Source organism: Sminthopsis crassicaudata, chromosome 4 (genome assembly GCF_048593235.1).
Source record: "Sminthopsis crassicaudata isolate SCR6 chromosome 4, ASM4859323v1, whole genome shotgun sequence".
Taxonomy (NCBI): Eukaryota; Metazoa; Chordata; class Mammalia; order Dasyuromorphia; family Dasyuridae; genus Sminthopsis; species Sminthopsis crassicaudata.
The window spans coordinates 16,678,991-16,698,243 of record NC_133620.1 but is presented as its reverse complement, the minus strand read 5'-3'; the positions used below and the strand labels follow the sequence as shown (position 1 = coordinate 16,698,243).

At 36.5% G+C, this 19,253-nt stretch overlaps 1 protein-coding gene across 4 annotated transcripts in view; it reads left to right on the top strand.

Annotated features, from left to right (window-relative positions):
* The window catches only part of FGGY (FGGY carbohydrate kinase domain containing), a 517,954-nt gene that overhangs the window by 248,292 nt on the left and 250,409 nt on the right, over positions 1-19,253 (top strand). Inside the window, exon 1 of one of the 4 annotated variants that reach the window (XM_074265801.1) lies at positions 5,185-5,248. The exons of the other annotated variants lie outside the window; for them this stretch is intronic. Within the exon in view, the coding sequence (XP_074121902.1) occupies positions 5,227-5,248 (22 nt within the window). The 5' untranslated portion in view covers positions 5,185-5,226. Of the gene's footprint in view, positions 1-5,184; positions 5,249-19,253 lie in introns of those variants that run through there. 4 annotated transcript variants of the gene reach the window in all.

The window sequence follows — 19,253 nt, the reverse complement described above, 5'->3', positions numbered from 1 at the left end:
CAGTGTTGCTGTGAAGAGGAAATGGGAGAACACACTTGAAGTGTTTTACAAATGCTCGTCACTTTTCCTCTTCAAGTTCGGCATCCCAGAATGCTCATCTGGGAAGGGATCTCAGGGACCACTGAGTTTGACCCATACCCAAAAAAATAATCCCCTCTGCAATATCCCTGACTTTGATTGAAAAATTCTAGTGAGCAAGAGTCCCACTACTTCCCAAGGAAGCACAAAGTCATCGCCATTTTCCTTCTGGAGACAGCATGAAAGGTGTTTTACTATTTGAATACACAATTATCATGACTGGTAGCAGCAGCAAGGCCTTGAAAGAGAAAGGAATCTTAGCCAGAGGACCTGGGTTCAAAACCCACCTCTGAGACTTACAGTCTGAATGACCTTGGAGCATTGATTTCATTTCTCTAAGCCTCAGTTGTTTACCTCTTAGATGAACAGTTGGACAAATTGGTCCTGACGTCCTTCAGATTCTTTTATTTATCCTCCTATGATCCAAAAACGAAATCAGAAAGAAAGTCACCCATTTCTTATCAGGCACAGAATTACCTTGGAGGTATTTTTCTTCTTCCTTCCTTGCTACATCCAGATCAAGTGAAACTTCATCAAGAGATCCAAAGTCCTGATTTTCCCATTTGGGAGTTCTCATCCCCCAAAGTCCCTTTAAATCTGTGTTCTCTAAAAGGGGGCTTTTGGAAATGCTCAACATTCTGGCTTCTCGTTAACCTCTGAGTCACCTTGGGGTTCATAATTCAACCCTATAACAAACTCCCTCAGTTTTTCAAGATGTCTGCACTCCACCTTGGACTAATTGATACCCTCAGCTCCGACCTTGAAACCTAGAAGATTTCATTCTTTTTTTTCATTCTTAGACTTCATTCTTTTTCCTGGGGGTTTGAGGATAGCAGTTCTCTAATTCCCCAAAGCCAGGGAAGCTTTCTGGGAACCCATCCTTCAGATTTATAGCTGATAGTCTGCTGGATCAGATCTGAACTACATTGGCCGGGAGCTGAGACACGGTCTTCTCAAAGGTTCAGGGGCCTAAGTCCAGCCAGGATGATCAATTAATTCCAGAAGCTGCCCCTATACAATGATAGAAAAGTCAAGGAGCTCGTGAGTCACTGTTCTGCCTCCCCAGCCCCCTATTGCTCTTGCGGTAAGAAGCAGCTGGGTTGATCTCTTTGTGGTATTATCCAAACTAGAAAGACATTAAAAATTCCGTTAAATTTTCATACCCTTTTAGCTGTTGAAGTGTACAATCTATTTCAGAAAAAAAAAAAAGAAAGACCTGATACATTTTCCTGACTCCCTCCTTACTTCAGGGACTCCTTAAGGGACCAGGTAATGATTTTAAGATGGAAATGAATGCTTTATGTTTGGCTTCTATTCCTCCCCACCCCCATGTTTCATCCAAAGACCATGGCATTTGTTTTTAAATGGAAAGCATCAGCCATGGATTCATGCTGTGCCCCGATGGTGGATATGATATAGAGTTATTGTTTGTAGAAATGTCTTGTTAACTCAGAGATTTTTTTTTGTGGGGGGGGGGGAATGAGGAAATGGAGAAGAGATGAGGGAGAAGAATAATTCTTCCTTCCCAAACCTGTAAAGAGCCTGGATTGAGCAGCCAACACTTCATAACAAAGGATGATGTTTGTAAAACAGCTTTTAAATGAATGCTAAACCTTACCATTAGCACTATAATTATTGTCGTAAAAGGCAGCTGGATAGCACCAGATAGAGTGCTGGGTCTGGAGTCATGAAGACTCTCATCTCCCTGAGTTCAAATCTGGCCCCAGACACTTAGCTATGTGATCTTGGGCAAGCTGCTTCATCCTATTTGCCTCAGTTTCCTCATCTATAAAATGAACAGAAGTAGAAAACAGTGAATCACTCCAATATCTTTTCCAAGTAAACCTTCAATAGGGTCACTGAAATGACTGCGCGACAGCAAAAAATTGTTATAAACAGATAACTGTCAAATATATGAACTTGGTATCCTTGTTTCCTGAAACATGCTGGTCTTTCCACTCAGGAGATAGGGGACTGGATGTGAAAGATATTGTCAAGGCAGTATTCATAAGATGAGACATTTGATTGGGTATTAGGGGGAGGAGAGAGATGGATTGTAGAGTGGACTGAGCGCTGAACTTGGAGTGAGAAATACTTGAGTCTGGCTCTTCCCTCTCATTGGCTGTTTGATTCTGGACAAATGATTCATCCTCTTTTTGCCTCAATTTCCTCATTTGTAAAATGAAAGAGTTTGCCTCTATGCTTTCTAAAATCTTTCTAACTCTAAATCTATATTCTCCCCAAGGCTAATTTGATGCTTGAGAGCTTGGATGAGGAGATGAATGGTGATCCCCTTTAAAGAAATAGGGAAGTTTGAAGGGAGATGTTTTTAAGGGGGAAATGATGAGTTCCAAGTGGATGCCCAAGATGATAAATGAGCCCATCGTGTCTCATAGCAAGGCTCTGTTTTATATACATAATTGACAGGGAAAAGGGAGACTGTCTGAAGATTGAAAATCAAATATAGAGGCAGTTTGACCTCATGATTCCATCTAATACTTAATAGCTAATCTATGAGTTTTCTTCAGTCCGTGTCATCACATTAGCAAAGCACTAAAAAAGAAGTCAATTCTTGGTGCAGGGGAAGTGGAAGGGGAGGAGACCATCACCCTGACTTAGAAAAACCAGGGTGCATTGTAAAGAACAATGGAGTTCAATCTACTTTAGTGGAAAAAAAATGGGTTCTAATTAGGACTCTGCCACTTATTATATGTGTAACTTTCAGAAATAATAAGTGTTATCATGCTATTCTTCTTTTACATTTGGTATTCTGTGGCCTCTTTTATAGAAGGATAAAATTAATGTTCTTTGTAGATGAATAAAAGTATGAGGATGTCAGTTCATCTTTGGTGAGTCTCCTGTTAGCTCATTGAAAGCATCTTTGGGAGCTCACTAGGCAACACAATGAATGTGTCCCCTGTCCTGTTCCCATACTGTTTGCATTTTTTCCTTGTCTGTTGGAGAACATAAATATTCTATATGTGGTAACGTTGATTCAAAAACATCGTTCTAAAATTTTAAAATAAATTAATGTTTTCTTTTAGATATTTGGGCCAAAATTCCACCTGTGCTGAAGCTCTGATTCAACTAAAGTTTATTGATAGAATTCTCAAAGAGAGAGAGAGAGAGAGAGAGAGAGAAGGAAGGGAATGGTACTATTAATAATGTTCTTGTGTTTTTCATAATTTTTGTAAGGCTGAGATGGAAACAGTCCAGGGAAAAACTATCATATGGCCATTATTATTTTGTATTTAACATTCTCCAGAATATTACACAGCAAGTCTGATAACTGTTTCTTATAATTAGATTCAAATATTAGACTGTAAGAAAATCTTCTATGGTCTCACTGAAAGTATCCTTGGTACAATTCCAGTAGTAGAAAGGATTATGGGAATGATATATATCTTATTCTATTCTCACATTAATTCCAACTGTTATGCTAAATCTTTGTGTTTTGAGAGCTTGTTGTTTCATGGTAACTTAGAGAGAGATTGTGTCTAGTTGATATAACAAAATATATTTGAAATAATGTTTTTAATGAATAAATATTATGTTTAGTCAATTGTCTGCAAAAGCAACAGCAGTGATAATGGTCTTGGTCCAATATAGTTTATTGGATGAATTCTTAAGAATATTTGCCATTTGCTCTTATATTTGAATTTGGTGTTATATGTGAGCGCTGTAATATATCAATCCCTAAAAGACAGAGAATTTCTAAAGAGCAATTCTCACCTCCAGGTCATTTCTTGTTAGTTAGCAGTAGCTAAACTTCTATATTTTCTGGTAATATGTTGCCCAGCTTCTACTATTTCCTTGAGCGATCTATACCGATCACAAAATTCCAGCTCCTTAAGTAGTAACAAATATCTGAGTTCCTACATTCTTTTCTGCTTCCATTTCTGGCTCTCTGGATTTCTTTTCTCACCATTCTCCACTATCCTTCTTTACCTGGAATATTTCTCTGCCCCCGCACCTCCTTCATCTGATTGGTTAGTTGCCTTTGGAAACTCCATTTTAAGGAAACATCTAGACTAAACATGTTCACACATTTCCTGGGTCTGTTCCTGACTCTCTGGACTTCTTTTTTCATCAGCTCTCTTTTTTATGTTATCTTTTCCCATTGTAATCTAAGCTTCTTGAGTGTCAGGGAATTTTTTTTTAACTTGTATTTATATTCCTAGTGCCTCACCCATAGTAAGTATTCAATGAATGCTTCTTGTTAACTTGAGTAACATCCATTTGATCATCACTTCTTTGTCATGCAAAGGTGTGGAGAGACTTTTGAACACGTATCATTGACTGAGTCCATATGGACGTTGCCCATGATGGACCTTTTGATTCCACTCTAGAACTTTGTTGTTTTATAGAATTTGTTTATAAATAAACCAGTTTATTTCAGTTAAATTGCATGGACTCAATGTTTTTTACCTATCAGCATTCTTTGCTATTTCTCAGAGAAACCATGTCTGCTTATTCCAAAATGTCTCTCTGTAAGTTTCTGACCTTTTGATCATGTGCTTGAAGTATGTCTGTATGTGTCCTTCTTCCTTTTCTGTTGACAAGTTGTCATCATTTTCTCACTACCTTGGGAGGATAGGCTCTGAGTCTACTTAAAATCGCCTTTGTTTTTATTGGGATATTTTGCAAACCCTATCTGGTTTACATGGTACATTCCAAATGTGTGTATATTGTTCTCATTTTCTCAAGACAATTAAAATCTTGTATGGAAAAAAAATAAACCCAGATCTTCTATACTCTTCATTGTCCTTTCAGGACTCTGCTACCATAGTTGAACCATCTATGGTCCATATTGTTTAATCCAGTTTCTAGTCTCCAATGCTTGAATGAATATACCTGTTTCTTCACCTGCAGTCAGACAGATGTATTTGTGTACATTTCAATAGTTAGCTTATTTAAACTGATGAAAAAATCACCATCTGATTTATAGAGTTCATTTTCCCAGCCCACTGAGTTCTAGCTAAATCCTTCCATCACCACCCATTGCTCATTAGCATTGATTCCCCCTTGCTTTCGTCAGCATAGCTATAAAACTGTGGGAAGAACAGGGAATCTCTGAAAACCAGATGTTGCCTGCGAGACCTGCCCTCCTGGGTAAACGGAACCATTCCGAGAGCTGAGTTTATAGACATGCATCATCAGGGGGTTACAGGTCTGTAAAGTCGCTTATTACATTTATTGAGATTCTTACCATGATCACCAGCTGAGTCCTTTCTTTTCATGTCCTTAGGTCCTTTTAGAATTATTTTTTTTAAATACCCTCATGCCAGAACTTACTGTGAGCCCATTCAGGAAGATATTTACAGGGAGGTTTTCATTGCAAGATATGGATTGCATGAAGCCCGGGTCCCCAGGCACTGTGCTGTTGCCTGTATAAATACTGGATGGAAAAATGCATTTTCATTGTAAACATCTCATTGTGGGTGCAGAATGTCTATTTCCCACACCCACATCCCCCCAGAAGGATTTATTGAATTTTAAAATAGGTTTCAAGCCTAGGGATTTAGTAGTAACAGACAGATAATCAAGCAACAAACATTTATTAAGCACCTACTATATACTCTGTATTAAGCACCTACTATATACTTGGCACTGTACTAAGTGCTAGGGAAAGAAAAAGAGGTAGAAGAGAGTCCTTTCTCTCAAGGACCTTAGAGTCTAATCAGAAACTCAAATTCATGTCTATTCCATTTCCCACTAATCAGGAGAGTCTGAGTTTCAGTACAATCCCACAAATCTTTATTAAGTGCCAGTTATAAGGTACTATAGTAGGGATCAGAGGTAGTAGAGAGAAAAAGGAAATTTTAAGAAGATAAAATACTTGCCCTCAAGAATACCAACATCTCGAATTCTTAGGTATTTCAATGAATCCAAAATACATGATCTCCTCAAGGTGGTTACTCTCTCCTGTAAGACAGCCATTACAATTCTTGGTCACATCCTTAGTCCAATAAATCCTCTCCCTTTTCCTTCTCAGTTTTCCCAACTGTCCTTGTCCTTGAGTTTGAGATGATCAACCCACTGCCCATACAGAACCAGTCATTTTCAATTGTAGATTGTAGATTGTGATTGGAGGAAGTTGAATGATTTCCTTGAATGATATTGGGTAGTTACTGATGGGGCACATATTATGGCCACTGGTCACACTTGCTACCTGATTGGCTCATCTCCGTTCAGTTAAGTATCTCTGACAGAATCTCTTGTCAATAACTTTCCTGCCCATTCTTTATTAGTTGATGCTTACTGTATTCATTACCACCATGTTTTAGTCCATTGCACTTCCTCCACAAATAATTCAATTCTTAAGACATTAAATAAATTTATTGTAGCCAAAATAAGGTCACTGAATCACAGATCTAGAACTGGGAAGGGTTTCTAAGGTTATCTAGTTCAATATTCTCATTTTCAAGAGGAGGATACAGAAAGCCACAGAGGAGAAGGGATATCCAATATGGCACAGCAGCAAGAAACAGAAGTGGAAATAAACCCAGGTCTTCCAGCTTATTTTTTTTTGGCCCTATTCTTTTTTTAAATTTTTTTTATTAATTTTTATAATTATAACATTTTCTTTGACAGTACATATTCATAGGTATTTTTTTTACAATATTATCTGTTGTACTCCCTTCTATTCCAAATTTTTCCCCTCCTTCCCTCCACCCCCTCCTCTAAATGGCAGGCATTCCCATACATATTAAATATTTTATAGTATATCTTAGGTACAATATATATGTGCAGAACCAAATTTTGTTGTTGTTGTTGCAAAAGAAGAATTGTATTCGGAAGCTAAAAATAATCTGGGAAGAAAAACAAAACAAAACAAAAACAAAACAATGCTCACAGCTTACACTCATTTCCCAGTGTTCCTTCTCTGGGTGTAGCTGATTCTGTCCATCATTGATCAATTAGAATTGGATTAGCTCTTCTCTATGTTGAAGATATCCACTTCCGTCAGAATACATCCTCGTACAGTATCATTGTTGAAGTGTATAATGATCCCCTAGTTCTGCTCATTTCACTCAGCATCAGTTGATGTAAGTCTCTCCAAGCCTCTCTGTATTCCTCCTGCTGGTCATTTCTTACAGAACAATAATATTCCATAACCTTCATATAACACAATTTACCCAACCATTCTCCAATTGATGGACATCCATTCATTTTCCAGTTTCTAGCCACTATGAAAAGGGCTGCCATAAACATTTTGGTCCTCCAGCTTCAAGGAAAAGACTTGTTAACTTTATTTGGTCAGTGTTTCATCTGTCCCTTTGATTTTTCTCTTTTCTAATTTTTATTATAAGGGATGGATCTCTGGAAGTTTGATTGGATTGGGAAAAGGGATTGGAAGTGAGGTTGATGTCAAATATCAATGAAATTCCTTCTAAAGGTGCCCTTTTGCCTTATTAAAGACAGATGATATTTTAAAACAATCATTGAAATGTGCATTCTCTCTATATTTCCAGTGAATCACTAGAAAGATAATGTCTGCTCTCAATATCCCATGTATGATCCTGTCTTATCCATCCCCATAATTTCATCAAGACTGTAATCAATAAATGTGTTCAATTACTTTTATATAGTTTGGGGAAAATGAGAAAATAGATATATAAGTTGGTAGTTATTAAAATTTTGATTACTTTTGTTGATTAAAAAATAAGGCTGGTGATTTTTGCCCTCAAACCCTTGGTAATCATCTCTTCTTTCAGATAGTCTGAAAATTGCCTCCTTAATATTGTGTCATCCTCATCATAAATCCTCTCTTTGAATAAAACATATCCCCAAAGTTTTAGCATAGTTTTAAGTTTTAATAGATTTTTGGAACATCCTGTTCTTAGCCTGGTGTGGTTGATGTTTCCTTCTTTGTTTTCTACAGTGCCATTTTTGTGTGTCTTCAATGTCATTGATGGGGATGACATTGGTTTTGAAATTTTGACAGACCTTTTCCTGAGGGGGAGTTAGGTAGTGCCTTGGATAGAGGGCTGGATCTGGAGTCAGGAAGACCTGGAGGAACGGGGTGGTGCCCTGGATAGAGAGTTAGCTATGGAATCGGGAAGACTTGGGGGAGCTAGATAGTGCCCTGTATCTAGAGTCAGGAAGACTTGGGGGAGCTAGGTAATATCCTAGATAGAGGGCTATATCTGGAGTCAGCAAGACCTGAGTTCCAAATTGGTTTCAGATCTTAGTAGCTGTGTGACTCTGGATAAGTCATTTTACCATCTGCCTCAATTTCCTCATCTGTGAAGTGGTGATAATAATACCAACCTGCCACAGTCATTGTGGGGATCGAATGATAACTTTTACAAAGGGTTTTATATATTTACAATATTATCAAAGTGTTGTTATTGCTTATCTGTTTATGAGAAACAGAATGGGATAGAAAATAAAGACAAAAAAATGTCTTCAAATTCTGTCTCATGTGTTTCTCTGCGGAAGCATGCACAAATTACTTAAAACTCTAGCCTTGGTGCCCTCATCTGTGAAATGGGTTTAATGCTACCACTTACCTCATAGGATTGTGAAAATCAAACAAGAAGATATGTATAAAGAAAATTTCCAAAACATTATATAAATATCAGCTATTATAATTATTCTAGTCTTATGAGCTCTTGGAATGGTCTGGTTTAATTGGGTTTTCAAACAAGTTTTTGTTTTGTTTTGTTTTGTTTTTATAACCTGGTTTTTCCCTGGACCACTTCCTACTGTTTTCTGAGATGATATTGCTTTGAATCTTCTACCATCTTTCCATTTAGGACTTTATAAATGTGCTTATGTTCTATATTGCTTTGTCCTTGTCTAGCACATCTTTATGCTTGGCAAGAAGGTTGAGCCCTTATCACTGCCGTGGTTCTATTTATTTTGGTCAAATTGCTGATAGAATGCAAGTTCTCCAAGGCCAGGGACTTGTTTAATCTTTGTCATTGTGATGGCAGGGTCCTCAGCATACAAATCGACATTAAAATGCTTGTTGCTTGATTGGAGGACATGAAGATGGATTGTGTCAATTTCAACCATTTTGTTTTTCTCCAACTCTGCAGCATCAAGAGATTATTAATAAAGTTCTGAGTTAGGCAGTTACATCTTCTCTTTTTTATCATCTTTCCTTATTGTCAATTTTTATTTTTACTTTACAGAGTCTATTATCAGATAGTGCACAGATAAATGATTAAAAGTGACTCACCCATCAGTCACCACTCTTTTCTTACCCATTAAAATATAATGTTTCACTTTCTATGATGTCATTCAATGCTCAGAATGTGCAGTGTCCAAACCTCTGAAATAAAATGATCATGATATGCAGGTTTATGATCTACAGGTCTTTGGTTTCTCTTTTCTTCCTATATTTCCTATGACCATTTTCATCAAGTTTTCCTATACTCACAATTGCATTGAAGTTAGAGTATTAATGTCAATTCATATACTTTGGAGTAGCTTTTCTTTTCTTTTCTTTTCTTTTTTTTCTTTTTTGTGAGGCAATTGGGGTTGAGTGGGTATTCCATATTATCTAGGAAGTGTTAAGTGTCTGAAACTGGATTTGAACTCAGATCCTCTTGACTCTAAGGCCAGTGATCTAGCCATTGTGCCATCTATCTGCCCCTGGAGTATCTTTCATAGAATTCCTTTTTTGTTATTGTAGTTCAGTCATTTTATTTGTGTCCAATTCTTTATTACCTCATTTTGTAGTTTTCTTGACAAAGATACTGGAGTAGTTTGCCATTTATTTTACAGATGAAGAAACTGAAGCAAACAAGGTTAAGTGACTTGCCCAGGGCCACACAGCTAGTGAGGATCTAATTTGAACTAAACTGCACTAAAGCTTTTGGAACACTTATAATGGACATAATGGATGCATATATGTATATAAACAATCTGTATCTATATAGCTGAGAGAAATGTGTATGAGTGGAGAGAAATTAAATGGTGCGGCGCCATTCTTATTTGAATGAATAAGGAAAACATATACAATATACTTGGCTTAACCAGAGTGTTCTTTTGTCCTGTTTATATTTAGGAAGATCAAAATCAATGTGATTTCAGTTGCTTCAGTAATTCTTCTCTTCTTTGAGCAGTAGACAAAAAATGTGATGATTTTCTGGGGACCAGATTGTTTTATTAGGGAATACTATTGACAGATTCTACTTAGATCCTAAAATACCATCTGCCAAAGTGTCTCATGCTATTCTTGCTCCTAAGAGAGAGATGTATGGGCCAGATAATAGTAACATTAAGCATAATTAGAATTCTTTAAATTATCCCCCAATAGTTGCTAATGGGTTGCTGTTAGCTTAGAGGGAGTTTTCTGTTGAGATTTAGCTATATTGCTAGGGCTTAGCATTGTGTCTGAATGCAGTAAGAGCTTAGCCAATGCTTATTGACTAAATGGCTTATTGTGACATGGAAACAACAATTATTTATAAACATGTCCATATATATATGTATGTGTATACAGAATAAATATAGAGCATCAATATGAGCAAATGCAAAATGATTAAATTCAAGATAGTTTGAGAAGAAAAGTATTAAAAGTGAGAAAGGGAAAGAAGAAAATTAATCCTACTTCTAGGAGAAGTTGGAGTTGCCTGGAAAGAATGATAAGAATATACAGAGATCTCATCAACCAACTTGTATTTTACAAATAAAACTATATAAATATGTTATATTTATAAATTAGATAAAATGATTATATGCATGTGTGTATATGTTTGTCTATCTATGCATATACATCTATATGTATTTATATAAATATCTTTATCTGTAAATATCCATAATCTCTCTCTCTCTCTCTTTCTCTCTCTCTGTCTGTCTATCTATCTATCTAGAAATACCAGTAGGTAACAATACAAAAGCTTGGCTCCAATCTCCAGGAATATCAGAAGGGATAAAGATTAGTGAGCCACATTTGAAAGCAAAGCTAAGGATGACAAGCTAGAAGGTCTGGGAGAGGGTTAAAGTTTTATGTGGGAAAAGAGATGATCAGCAAAGGGCTATGATCAGCACTCAGAAAGAAGAGATGATGATAATTAAGATGAGATGATGATAATTAATGACAGAGAAAACTCTGAGTTGCTTGGTTCTTAGAATTTGTTTTTCTGTTTCCTCTGCCAAGGAGAATGACTCCTATACTGGTGGTGACATAACAAAATGACTAATTGGGAATTGATACCCAAAATGAGTAAGGAGGTAGTGAGAACACCTTTAATTGTCCTTCATCATTCCAGTAAGCAGGATCATATGAACTGCATCTTTGGGTATTTAAAGAACTGGTGAAGATCATATTTAAATTATTAAGAGAGTGAAGAATGTCTTACATGATTGGGGAAAGGCAATCAATTGCATTTTTAAGACAATAAGTATGAACATTAGGAAGAGAATTGACAATCTCTCTAACGATCTAGTCTACTTTGTAAACATCTTTATAGAAAAAGAAACCTTAGAAACCAAGTTCAATCAAACAGCAAAAAATTTGCTAAGTTCCTACTGTATAGCAAGGATTGGGCTAGGTATTAGACATACAAATAAAAAGAAGAAACAACTCCTAATGTCAAGAAGCTTACATTTTATCAGAGGTAATAACTAGGATGGATCTGAGTAAGGAATAAAAATATATAGAATGAAAAACAAAGGGAACCTAAGTAGTTAAATATAGATATTGACATAACGAACTAACTGATGGAGTGCTCAGGAAAAAACAAACAAACAATTAAATAAGTAAATTAATAAATGTTTTTCTTCAAAAATGATGCTTGAGCTGAATTTTAAAGGAAGAGAAGAAGTGTATGTTATTGTATTCCAGGTATGAGGACAATCCACTAAAGATAACATCTTTTTAATAATGTTTTTAGACAGTCTACAGGCAGTGTTTCATTTGATTCTCACAACAGTCTTGGAAGGTTCTCCCTATTTTATAGTTGAGACAGTTGAGGCTCATAGAAACCATACAACTTGTCCAAGACAACACAACTAGTAGGTGTTTGAGGGGAAATTCAGGTAGACATTTTTTCCCATTACCTCATTCACTCCAGCTTAGATGGACAGCTGATCTTCCTTTAACATTCTTTCAAGACCATCTATTCAGACAGCTCTCCCTGCTATTGTCCCAAATCTCTCATCTTCAGCTTTTCCCTACATATTGACTTTTTCCCTGTTCCCTGTAAATGCTCCAAAGCCTTTCAAAAGCAAAACAAAACTCGCTTGGTCTGACTCTTCCTGCCAGCTACTAGACTACTGTTCTATACCTCTCCTTCATGGCTATGATGTTTGAGAGAGAGAGAGCAGCTCCACTAGCAGCTCTACTTTCTCCCCTCTCATTCTCTTCTTAACCTTCTCCATTTTGGCTCCATCATCCAATGATTTCATCATTTGACTAAAATTGTCCCTCTCTAGAGTCATTAATGGTTTCTTAATTGACAAATAAAATGGCCTTTTCTCAAGTCTCTTTACAACATTTGACACTGTTGATCAGCTTCTCCTGTATATTTTCTCCTCTTTGGGCTTTCACTATATCGTTGTCACTAGATCTCCTCCTCACTATCTGACTGCTTCTTGGTATCCTTCACTGATTCTTAATCCAGACCATTGCATTTAGCATGGGGAATCCATAAGGTTCTGTTTAATTTCCTTCTCTATGTTTTGTTTGGCGATATCATCAGCCCCCATCAATTTAATTATTACCTCTGTGCAAATGATCCAGCCACAATCCCATTGCTGATCTGACCACCTCATTGTAACCCTGGATTGTTGCTCCAATTCATTGCCAAATCTTGTCATTTCTAAGATCACTCTATTGGATGTAAATATCCTCTTTTTCTTCATTCATGACAAAATGCAGGCCCTGGTGGTGTATGAATGATTGCATTAATCATCTAAAAGCACTACCCACCTCAACTCTCTTTTCTACTCAGTTCCCATAAGGTCTACATACTTTGCCTCTATTTTTATGGGACATACACGTGACTATTTCTCTCTGCTTGTTCAGTGAATTCCAGTGGTTCCCTCTTACTCCCAGAATCAAACATTAAACAGTTTGGCACTGAAAGATCTTCATGGCCTTTCTGGTGCCTTTTTATCTTTTCAGTATTCTCCAACTTTATTCCCTTCCACATATCCTATAATTAAGTTATGCTTTCTAGAATCTCTGAGCCTTTCTACTGTCTATATGTCACCCAGGAGGCTCTGACCTCTGCTTTCCAATTCTTCACTTCCTCAGCTTCTTAAAAGATTCAGCTCAAATCTCGGTTTCTAAAGGAGGCTTCTCCTAGTCCTGCAACTACAAGTGCCTTCTCTTCTGAGATTGCCTCTCTTCTAATCTGGACATTCACACAGATATAGATAGATAGATAGAAGAAAGGAAGGATAGATGGATAGTCAGATATTTAGAAGAATGGGTGATAGAAAAATGACAGATAAGATAGATAGGTGATAAATGATTGGATAGATAGATACAAGAATAGATGGATAGACAGATAGAATGAGGAATGATAGATAGATAGATAGATAGATAGATAGATAGATAGATAGATAGATAGAAGATACATGGACGAATGGATAAATGATGGTCAGATGGAAGGATAGATCAATAAACAGAAGGATGGATGATATATAAATGATAGAAATCTAGATAGATGATAGATTGATGAATGGTTGGATAGATGGATGCATAGAAGGATAGATAGCTGTATAAATAGAAGGATGGATGATACATAGATAGATGGGTAATTGTTATTGTTATAGTTAATTCCACATTAGCTCCTTGATTGAAGGAACTACATCTGCATTTTCCTTTCTTTGCATCTTCAATGTATAGCATAGTACCTGGTACTGACTAGGTACTTGTTACTCAGTCAATAACTGTTTTTCCTGGTTCCAGTTTCAGTATTCTAGCTACTACATGAAGCTGCTCTCTGTGTAAAAGCATACTAATGGGAGATGGAGTATTACATATAAGCAAGAGAGAAAAGGCCAGTTATAAAGTATGGGGAGGGATCAATGTCTAATAATCCTGAAAAGATGGGTTGAGTGCAAGAATGTGAAAGGCTTTACAAACCAAGCAGAGGAGCTTATTGTTTATTCTTAAAGGTCTTAACCTTGTTCTGTTTAGGCTCAGAGAACAGAACCAAGATCAGTGAATGAAGATTGTAAAAATATCAATTTAAGCTTCCTATTGGGCCCAACTTCTTAATAGTTCAATCTGCTAAATCTGTTTAAAACCAGTTCAACAAAATGTTTGATAATTTTCATCATTCTAACCTTGTGCACAAGCAAATTGTTAGATGGTTAAACTGTAATATAGAGTACATTTCAATGTGATTGATGGGCTATAAAGAATGCTAAATAATATTTCTATATCCCTTGGGTCTACATATATTACCTTCAGAATGTTTCTTTCATCTGTCACCTCTCTATCTCTTTTTTATTAAAGCTTTTTTATTTACAAAATATATGCATGAGTAATCTTTTAGCATTGACTCTTGCAAAACCCTCTGTTCCAAAATGTCCCTTCCTTTCCCTTACCCCCTCCCCTAGTTGGCAGGTAGTCCAATACATGTTAAATATGTTAAAATATATGTTAAATCCAATATATGTATACATATTTATGCAGTTATCTTGCTGCACTAGAAAAATCAAATCAAGAAGGAAAAAAAAGAAAGAAAACAAAATGCAAGCAAATAACAACAAAGAGAGTGAGAATGCTATGTTATGGTCCACACTCTGTTCCCACAGTTCTCTCTCTGGGTGTAGATGGCTTTCTTCATCACTGAACAATTGGAACTGGTCTGAATCATCTCATTGTTGATGAGAGCCACGTCCATCAGAATTGATCATATAGTATTGTTGTTGTTGTGTACAATAATCTCCTGGTCCTGCTCATTTCACTCAGCATCAGTTCCTGTCAGTCTCTCCAGGTTTCTCTGAAATCGTCCTACTGGTCATTTATTATAGAACAATAATATTCCATAATATTCATATGCCATAATTTATTCACCCATTCCCCCACTGATAGGCATCCACTCAGTGTCCAGTTTCTTGCCACTATGCAAAGGGCTATCACAAACATTGGCAGCCTTTCTCTTTCCTTCCTTTAAGGTCTCTTTGGGATATAAGCCCAGTAAAAACACTGCTGGATCAAAGAGTACGCACAATTTGAAAACTTTTTGATACAAGTTCCAAATTGCTCTCCAGAATGCTTGGATCCATTCACAATCCCACATCCACATCCCCACAACATTCTTCATTGTATTTTCCTGTCACCTTAGTCAATGTGGCCTATCACTTCTTTTTATTTCTATTTTTACCTTCCTAGTCAAGAATCTCACACATCCTCTCACCAGAATAATCCTAAAAGTCTTAAAACTAGTCTCTCTGTCTCTCAATCTTTGTTTCTACAATTTATCCTTCATGTCATTACTGTGCTAGATGTTGCTATTGTGTCATTTTCCATCTTTGTGTAGTGCAGGGGCCAATGAGCAAATTAATCAAAGAACCTATCCCACCTAAAACAAGTGCTAAAATGAAAATACTTCATATCTTCATCAAGGTGAGAGCATATTCTAATTTCTTTGCTGGGTGCAAACAAAGCCTAGATACCTTCCTAAAAAAGAGAAGAAGTCTCCTTGGGAAAAAAATAGGAGAAATTTCAGAATCAAAGAGATCTGAGCACCCAAAACATAGGACAGATTTTATTGTGGAGAAAGTTAGGAGGCATCATTCTTCATTCCCATGAGGAAAGACAAAAATCAAATATTACTAACCCCTAAATGACTTCATCTTATGTTTTTTTGTGTGAAATCAGATGCTGTTGACTTCATTCTCCACCATCCCCACTCCATCTCCTATTTCTTGATTCTCTTTTCCTGGAAATCTATACCTGCCTTTTTTGGGTGATTTTTGGATGATTTTCTAGCTCGTGTTTACGTCATATGGATCACCATTAGATGCAACAGAAACCTTGTGAGTTTGGCAAGAATCATAAATTTAGAGTTTATAGTTTTAAAAAAAGCTTCTCTAATCATATACACATGCTTTATCAATGTTTCATAATTGAGGAAAAAGAGTTGGAAAAACCCTTGGGCTCATTTGATCTAGGCCCCTTATTTGACAGGTGGGGAAACTGAGGCAAAGAGACAATTGAAGAGACAAAAATGGGAGAGTTGGTACCCTCAGTACTTAATCACTCCATTCAGAGACCTCCTAATGGAGAGATCAGAAGCCAGCCTGAAGGAAGTAGCCCGTGGATAGAATTCTGACCCTCACTCAACATCCCCACTCTGAAACCTCTTCACTTCTGTCCCCAAAGGATCTCACCTGCTGACAATGCACTCTTATCCCTTGCCATCAGCCCTGCACCTGATATGTTGTGTCCTCCAAGTAGAATGTGAGCTTCTTGAGTTCTGGAACTGCCTCAATTTTTTATATGTATTCCCATCACTTAGCACAAGCCTAGGTACACAGTAAGCATCATTCTAATAATAGGATCTAGAAATGCATCTCCAAGGGTCATCTACTCCATCCCTCACATTTTACAAATAAGGAAACAAACCCAGGAAATCGAAGTGTCTTGTCCAAGGTCAAACAGTATGTGATAGGGATGGAAGCCTTCATTTAAACCTTTCAGGTTTATTTTAAAACTTGTTAATCTTAAATCAAAAGGTTGTTGGATTTTTTTTAATAGCTCTCATTATAATTTCTTCAGATTTTTTAAACTTGTACTTTAAGTACTGTGTGAATGGTGCTATCTCCCACATAGTTTTAAAAAAGCTTCTCTAATCATATACACATGCTTTATCAATGTTTCATAATTGAGAAAAAAAAGTAATTCTCTTTTTTCTTAGGCTTTCTTGCTGTTGTATTTTCTCACTGCTGTTGGTTAAATTTTAACTGCCTGCTTAGTATGAAAATAAAAATCCTAAACAAACAAATGAATGAATAAATAATAAAGATTTTTACATTTTCCTAATTCAAAATGCTCTATGAGGGTGAGAACATGCTCTTTGGAGGCTAGTTTGACAGCATGAATTAGCATTTAGAAAGTGCTTTAAATTTTGCAAAGCATTTTACATATATCATCACATTTGATCCTCACAACAACCTTGTGAGTTAGGTGCTATTATTATTCCTATATCATAGTTGAGGAAACTGAGTCACAGGGAGGTGTACAGGGTCAGACAGCCAGTAATCATCTGGAGCAGGCTAAGAACTCACATCTTCAAGACTTGCAGACTAGTGCTCTATCTACTCTATCACTTAACTATCAAGAGCCCTTTCTGAAATATGGCCATCCTCTTTGGGAAGATAGTCACATCTGGGAGAGGTTTTAATACATTTTCCCTTGGCATAATACAATGGTTTCCTGTTTGTTAAGACATAAACCTTTTTTTAATATTAAAATTATACTTAAAATACTCAAAAAGCTTCTGGTACACCAAATAGCTTTTTTGAAAAAATCAATATTTCTATGATTTAAATGAATCAGCCCCATCTGCATTGTATTTCTCTTAAAATAGAGACAGCTTTAAAGATTTAGGGAAAGTGCACTTGGCTAGTGTCTTCTCAGCTTTATTGAATCCTTAAACATTTGGGGTCTCAGGATAGAATCTTTCCTAAGTTTAGAAAGAGGTGACTTTGGCTGTTCACACATCGCTTAGAAACAATGAACAGAGCTAGAGGATCAATGGTCTAAGGACAGCTGATTTGAGGTCTCATGGATATATTGACTTCTAGTAGTTCCCTTCTTAGTGATCTGCCTTTTACCGCCCATTAGAAAATGCCCAGAAAGTACATTGGTACTTTGGTAAGTCAATGTGAGATGGCGTAGTCAACTCACCTTTGTTTGAAGGTTGACTACTTGGTTTACTCCTGATGATGCTTTTCCAAATCATTGACTGTCTTACTAAGGAAACAGGTCATTGTTTCAGTGGTCCATGGTCAAATATTGGTGAATGCTTCTCCCAATCGATCAATCAAATAGTTGATGAGTGCTTACTAAACACATGCCCTTGCACTAGGATCCTTAACAAAGAATTAAATTATCTTGACTCATAATGAGCTTACAATATGAGGAAAGAGATAGTAAAAAATATGTAAATCTATTCAGCATAAATATAAAATTAATTGATATATATGTATAAGTACATATTATTTATTTATTTATAAGGGAGGGAAATTTGAAAGAGTTTGGAATGGAAGGCATTATCATTTGAAATGATCAAGAAAAGATTCTTGATATTCAACCAGCTTCTTAAAAGAAAGAAATGAGAGGCAGCTAGGTGGCGAAGCGGATAGAACACCAGCCCTGGAGTCAGGAAGACCCGAGTTCAAATCTAATCTCAGACACTTAGCACTTCCAATTTGTGACCCTGGACAAGTCACTTAACCTCAATTGCCTCAGTAAAAAAAGAAAAGAAAGAAATGCTGATTAACTTGGTTGCAGAGGAATTCTATGAGGTGGGCAAAAGTATATCGGGAGAAGATACAATGGCCCATGTAAGGAACAGAAAGAAGGCCAGTTTGCCTGGGTTGCATAATGAAGCAGGGGTAGTAATGTCTAGTGAGAAAGGAAAGGTAGTTTAGGAGCAGGAGGTGGCAAACCTCATCCTCTCCATACCTCAATGAATAAATTCATACTTTCTGGTGACCATGAAGATTATGATGAGTTTCTTTAATTTTATCAGGGTTGGAATTAAGTTATCCCAGGCAGACACTGAACTCTTTCTTCTGATTGTTAGTGTCTAAGCTAAATTGTACTTAGCTGACATACCTTAGAGAACCTCAAATCACTTCCATCTCAGGGAGATATCAGAGTAAAAAAAATTATTAACAAACTTAATTATGCCAGCTTACCTCAGTGCAGAACTTCAAAGGTTGTATAGCACTCTTCAGCAAGGTCTCAATTCATTCACATACATACACATGCACATATGTGTATTTTACTTATTAGACAATCATTCAGTCATGTATGATTTTTCGTGACCCTATGGACCACTATTTCTCAAAGCTCACAATATTATCTATCCATCTTATCCTCTGCTTCTCCCTTTTCCTTTTGTCTTCAATATTTCCCAACATCACTCTCTTTTCCAATGAATCCCTTTTTCTCATTATGTGGCCAGAATATTTAAGCTTTAACTTCGTTATTTGATCCACTAATGAATAGTTTGAATTAATTTCTT